Source organism: Euphorbia lathyris, chromosome 4, assembly GCF_963576675.1.
Source record: "Euphorbia lathyris chromosome 4, ddEupLath1.1, whole genome shotgun sequence".
Lineage (NCBI taxonomy): Eukaryota > Viridiplantae > Streptophyta > Magnoliopsida > Malpighiales > Euphorbiaceae > Euphorbia > Euphorbia lathyris.
Window position 1 is genome coordinate 7,848,677 of NC_088913.1, and position 6,116 is coordinate 7,854,792.

A 6,116-nucleotide genomic window follows, 5' to 3' on the forward strand; every position below is an offset into this window, starting at 1 on the left:
CCGACCTTGCGGTGAGGCGTGGGGCTATCACGTCCGACCACGCGGTGAGGCGTGTGTATATCACGACCGACCACGCGGTGAGGCGTGATATCCACACGCCCGCGTGTCGGATTGGCAAAAAAATTAGAAATTCCCCTCCCAAAACCCATGAAAGGGCATTTTCATCCTTTCACGGGGCTAGGGGTGGGAATTTGGGGCTGGGTTTAACAACACCCTTCTTTATTCTACATCAATTGCATATTTTTTGTTTCCAAAAAAAATATCATACTTTTTCAGATTTAATAACTGAATTAGATATTAATATATTTTAAATTTGGTGAAATTTTTGAATTTTTTTTGTCCAACTCGTACAAAATACATTTTAATTTTTTTAAAAAAAATTTCCAATCATATGTTTGTGATCTGTTACTAAATAGTGATAAAATAACGTATATATGAAGTTTAGATGATAAAAATTCATGATTGAGAAGACAGTTTGATGAATTATTTCTCAAATTGATCCAATTTATCAACGTAAAATTATTTTTAATTGCCAACTTTAGAAATAAAATTACATAATTTTAGACGTTATGGCTAAAATTACAGCTAACTGTAAATGCGGATAATTCTTAAAAAATGTTTATTTTAATAATAATTTTAAGAAGAAAGTGGAGTTAAAAAAAATTCCCTGTAATGCTCTAAATACTTATCATAGTTAAATCGACACCCTTAATTAAAATACTGGTGTCACCATTTCAAAGAACCCGGTGTTTCAAACACCGGGTTCGTTGTGATGGAGCTGCTGCAGCAGTCATAATACTTTTTTATTTTTCTTTTAAGTCACAATTTTAAATTACAAACATACCCATTATATTAACATATATATATATATACACACACAATCCCTTTACTCCTCATATTTACCAAATTAAATTTAGTATTTATTATTTTGAACATATAAAACTTTTTCCAGTCCCTACATTTTATATAACATACTATTTAGTTATTATATTTTAATAATACACTTCTTTTGACCTGAAAATTATAGTATTCGATTCGTATTCATATCGTGTCATTTTCCGATTTGTGTTAAAAAGAGTATTTCAAACCTAAATTAAAAACTTTCGTGTTACAATCGTGTCAACCTGTTCGGGTTAGTATAGATTTCGTATCGTATTTTCGAGAGGCTAAATTTACATGTGTGCGTATAAAAAGAAATTTGCTAAATCGAACTTACTCAATTTTTTTTTGTATATATACGTGTTGTAATATAAGTGGTCCATAACCAATTTTTACGTATAAATGTAAAACTTCTCAAAATTAAGCTAAATTTAGATTAAGAAAGTAAGATTGAGTCCTTTTGAACCAACTTAGAGAAATTAATCAGGTTGAATTTTGTAATTAAATACAAACTCAATAACTTAATTAACCACAACAAACCTTAATTTCTAAGAAACATGAGGTCGAAGTTATCCATAATAGGGGTAGTTCCGGCGGCCGAGGGTCAAAGGGGTTAAACTTAGAGGTGGAAAATGTACGCACGACCTGATTACATGATACAAAATCGATACACAATTTTAGTGTTTGAGTTTAGCTTAGTAGGTAATGTGTCATTTTGATTGACATGAAACTGATACGTAAATTTTTGGGTTGGGTTAGGGTTGACATACTAATCCGAAAAGACATAAAATAATACGAATATTCAAAATTATTGTTATATTCTCACGTGTTTTTACATGTCATTTTATTAATAAAAATAATAAAATTATAAATATGATTAGAACTTTCTAAATAACGTGTCAGATAAAATGTAGGGACTAGTAAATTATTTGTCCTTACTATTTTATATGTTCTAAGTAACAATTTTTCAAAATAATGAAATATTAAATTTAATTTAATAAATATGAATGGTGTCTGTATAATGGTATATTTATACAGAAATTAGAACTGTGACTTTTATATCATCATTTTCTTTCTTTTCTAGTGAGAGAAGCTTCTAACTTCTACACCCTTCTCTTCTATTTGTTCTTCTCTTCAAAATATCTTTATTTTTTCTAGCTTTTCACCATTATCACTATCACTTAACGATTCTGATCTTGCCTTTTAATTAGGTTTACTCTTAGAGGAGGAAGAAGGAAGCTTGTCTTCATTCTTCCTCATCTCATTTATGTTTACTTTTAATCTAGGTTTTTTTGTTAACTAGAAGTTTATATTTCTTATTGAACTTCTTTTTCCATTAGATCTATACTTGTTAGCTATATTTCTTTCGTTTATTCTTTCTTCAGTCTTAGCAAGAGCGGAAAAGGTTCATCTTGTCCGTAGATCTATAGATCTATGTGGTTGCAAAAAGAAGAAATGACTCAAATCCAAACGTCCGGAAGAGATTAAATGATGAAGTATGGGTTACAACGTCTTTTCAACAGGAATCGACTTACAAGAAGGATATGATTTCTATTTTTATTATATGTGTACTTATTTATTTTATTGCTCTTTGTAGTCTTTTTATTGCTCTTTGTAGTTTTTTTTCTTCCATTTGTGGATTTTGTACTGGTCATAGCCTGTATGGGTGGGAGATCTCATTCCTCTTAATTTCTATGTTGTATATGTACTTTTTATTATAGTGGAATGATAATATGACATTTTCATAAAATAAAAATAAACTACTGTGAGTTATATATATATATATATATATATTAAATGCTGCAGCAACTCCATCACAACGAACCCGGTGTTTGGAACACCGGGTTCTTTGAAATCATGACACCCGTATGTTAATTACCGGTGTCAATTTAACCATGGTAAATATTCTGAGCATTACAGTAGGGATTTTTTTTAACTCCACTTTCTTTTTGAAATTATCATTAAAATAAACATTTTTTTTAAGGAATTATACCTGTAAATGTTAGGGTATTTTAATTTTTCAAAATTGTAACTGATAATAACAAAATTCCACTCTCTCACCCTCACTCTCCATCTTTGTCTTTCTGAAACCCTAACTCAGAGTAAACTCGAAGCTTATGCATCTGGTGGAGTCTCAATCAGGTAAAATAATGCCTTAGATATTTAATTTATGTAGTTAGTAGTCACCAATCTTTTTGTTCTTTCTTTCTTTCTTTTAATTGAATTTGAATCTTAGGTTTCTGTTCAATGGAATATCATCGAATTGAGATATTTTTCAATGAGCTGCGTAAAGTTTCTGTTATTATTTGATAGCCTTTAAACAATGTGGCCTCTAGTGGATTCCGATACTACTTTCAAATTTTATTGGAAATTTTTATGTTTATGAACTGAAAATTTATTACTTTTCAGCTGGTTATCTCTATGTATACATTACTCTGTTTATGTTATCAACTGTGAGTTCTATCTATTTCTATCCCTCAAACCTGAACTATGTGTTGAATCGTTTTGCAATCCTTATATATGGATGCGACTGTTATGCTTTGAAATCCGTGTATGTAAAATAGTTTTGCAATTTTTGGCTAAGGAAGAAGAATAGTTTTCCATTTGCCTCCATTACAGCCTTGCCATTTTGTAATGTGCTTTGGTTGATGTTCTTTTTCCACACAGATTTTTGTTTTTTTCATTTAATCCTATTGGTGTTAATTTGGGCAGGGAAACTGCTTTACAGAGGAAACCAGTGAATTTAGAGGTAAAAACAGGGGATTTCAAATTAATGTCCTAAATCAATGGATTTTTACATTTGATGGGACTCGCAGATTTCAATGTCCACACATTTCGGTTCCAATCATACCCTCGTGTTTAGAGTCCACAGTCGCTCAAAAGCGGTGTAATTTCTGATTTCTGCCTGTCTTAGATTTTCCATTTCCATCTTATCTTGGTATTCTATTCTTCAAGAGAGTCTAGCCCTAGACTGAGGAAATGGAAAGCAAAAGAATGAAGATGGAGGAGAAGGCAGACCGAATCAGTGGTTTGCCGGATTCCATCATTCAATATATCCTCTCCCTTTTGCCATCAACCAAAGAAGCTATTCGGACTGGAATTCTATCAAAACGGTGGGAGAATCAATGGACTCAAGTTCCGGTTCTCATTTTAGATTCCGCTGGTATGTCTTTTGAAAAATTCCTTAATTTCATTGACAATACCTTAATTCTCCATGACTGCTCCAAGATCAACAAATTCCACCTCATATATCGTTATCCCAGTAGGAATGATCCTCAATTTAGTTCGAAAATCCGGTTTGCAACAAGAAAAGATGTGGATGAGTTATATTTGGGTTCAAGCGAACAACAATACAAATTGCCGAATTTCCTTTTCAACAATGCTTCACTGGTTAATTTAGTAACAGGTAATTGTATTTTTATGCCTAATGGAAAGATAAGCTGGGAATGTCTGACCAAATTGGTTATGACAAGCTGTAGATTCGCTGAACAAGCAATGGAACTTATTCTCTCTGGCACTCCGCTACTCAAAATTTTAAATATAAGTTATTGTTTTGGGTTTAACAAGCTGGTTATTGCTTCCAATTCCTTGGAAAATTTGGGTTTAAAAGAACTTCGCAGTCTTTTTGATATTGAAATTTCATGTCCAAAGCTCGAGAGATTGATGCTTTCCTGTTATTTGAATGTTAAAACTGCTAAACTACTGAATTTGCCATCTTCACTTTCTGCTACTGTTGATTTCAAACATTATGAGGATCAGTGTAATGAAATTCATCTAAGTTTGATTAAAGACATTCTTCAACAACTTCAGCATGTCAAGGAGCTAAGAATCGGGAGTTGGCTTATGGAGGTAACTTCTAGAAGTGAAAAAAAAAAGCATTTCATCCTAGTTTTTTTTAAGGAATGTGTGTAATATTTTTAAGTGTTAAATTGAATTATTACACTCTCCTTTCTAAATTTTCATTCCACATTATTTTTGTAGTATATGTCATCTATACAGATGGGAGATCAGTTTTCTCCGGTGTTAATTTTAAACATCAAATGCTTGGCTATGATTTCTCATAATATGTCTGGAATTGAGAGTTTACTTCGTAATTCACCTCAGCTTGAGAAATTAGAGATTAATGTGGCAACATATGATCAGGTAACAACTAAAACCTTTGAAATTCTGGATAACAAGTTTAGTTCATGTATTATTGTGAATGATATAGTGTATATGGGCAAGAAAGTTTTAACATTTCATGAGTTTTTTCAAATTTTAAATGAATATATATATACACACGCATTCAATTTCCAAGTATTGTTTAGTCCCTTGGCCTAACAATTTTTATGACCAGGACTATTGTGATTTTGGGGAAAACTACTGGTCAGATGCAACTGTTTTCAATTGTTTGGTATCTCATCTAAAGACTATTAAGATCATTGGCTTTTTTAAGAGAGATGGCAAACATAAGGTTATGCTAAACTTTGTTCAATTTTTTCTTAAGAATGCAAGAGTGTTGGAAAAGATGATCATCCAATTGAAAGATGATGGAACAGATTTCCCTCTGAAAGTTTCTCAAGAATTGTTAAACTTGCCAAGATGTTCTCAATGTGCCGTTATTGAGTTGCGATGCACTAAGTAAATAGGGAAGGTCCTTTTAGTTTGTTGTGCTTTTAGTAGAAAATGTAAATAGGAGTAGTTTGTTGTGTCATTATTGGTTTAATGACTATTCTGGTGATGTTTGTAGTTTGGTCACTGTACTAACAGAAACATAAGCTTACTGATAGAAAATGTAAAAAATTTCTTTGGAAGGTGATTTGTAGACCTAAGGATCTTGTGGCTTGGAATAAGCTTTAAAAACTTAGTTTTTGGATATAGTTTAATTGATGTGTTCCCTTGTTTGGACATTGCTGATGCTGATATTAGTGTTAAAGTTGTTGATTGTGGCATGCTTGTGAGGTTTTTCAACAGTTTCAGGTTTCTTTGGATAAATCTGCTTCTTTTTCTGTTGCTGCTGCCTGGAATTCTCTTCGGATAAAGCAGTCTTTTTTATAGATTGAGTATCAAGCAGAGTCTTTCTAAATAGAATGTAGTTCCTTTAGGGACTGCAATGGGTAATATATATCATCGGATACCTGTATTACCCGACTCTAATAGGACTATATGTACCCTGTATAAAAAGGGTATGAGACGGGTGTGGGATCAAAACCATTACCTGTGACGAGTATGGGAATACCTCCAAGGTACCATGTACC

At 32.1% G+C, this 6,116-nt stretch overlaps 1 protein-coding gene across 2 annotated transcripts; it reads left to right on the forward strand.

The window, feature by feature from the left end:
* Positions 1-2,880: 2,880 nt before the first annotated feature.
* On the forward strand, positions 2,881-5,779 carry LOC136225815 (F-box/LRR-repeat protein 25-like). 2 transcript variants are annotated; one of them, XM_066013931.1, is made up of 5 exons: positions 2,881-3,021; positions 3,592-4,728; positions 4,861-5,022; positions 5,216-5,272; positions 5,366-5,779. In XM_066013931.1, the coding sequence occupies exons 2-5, from the start codon at positions 3,859-3,861 to the stop codon at positions 5,501-5,503; spliced, it is 1,227 nt and encodes a 408-aa protein (XP_065870003.1). In that variant the 5' UTR covers positions 2,881-3,021; positions 3,592-3,858; the 3' UTR covers positions 5,504-5,779. The 2 variants fall into 2 exon arrangements, with proteins under 2 accessions (XP_065870003.1, XP_065870002.1); XM_066013930.1 differs by having other exon boundaries at positions 5,216-5,778.
* Positions 5,780-6,116: the final 337 nt, after the last annotated feature.

Excerpts from the sequence above, each read along its gene's own strand:
- LOC136225815 (XM_066013930.1), top strand. The coding sequence starts at position 3,859 with ATGGAAAGCAAAAGAATGAAGATGGAGGAGAAGGCAGACCGAATCAGT. Across the intron at positions 4,729-4,860 it reads TCGGGAGTTGGCTTATGGAG|TATATGTCATCTATACAGAT; the intron begins GTAACTTCTAGA and ends TTATTTTTGTAG. Across the intron at positions 5,023-5,215 it reads ATGTGGCAACATATGATCAG|GACTATTGTGATTTTGGGGA; the intron begins GTAACAACTAAA and ends TTTTATGACCAG.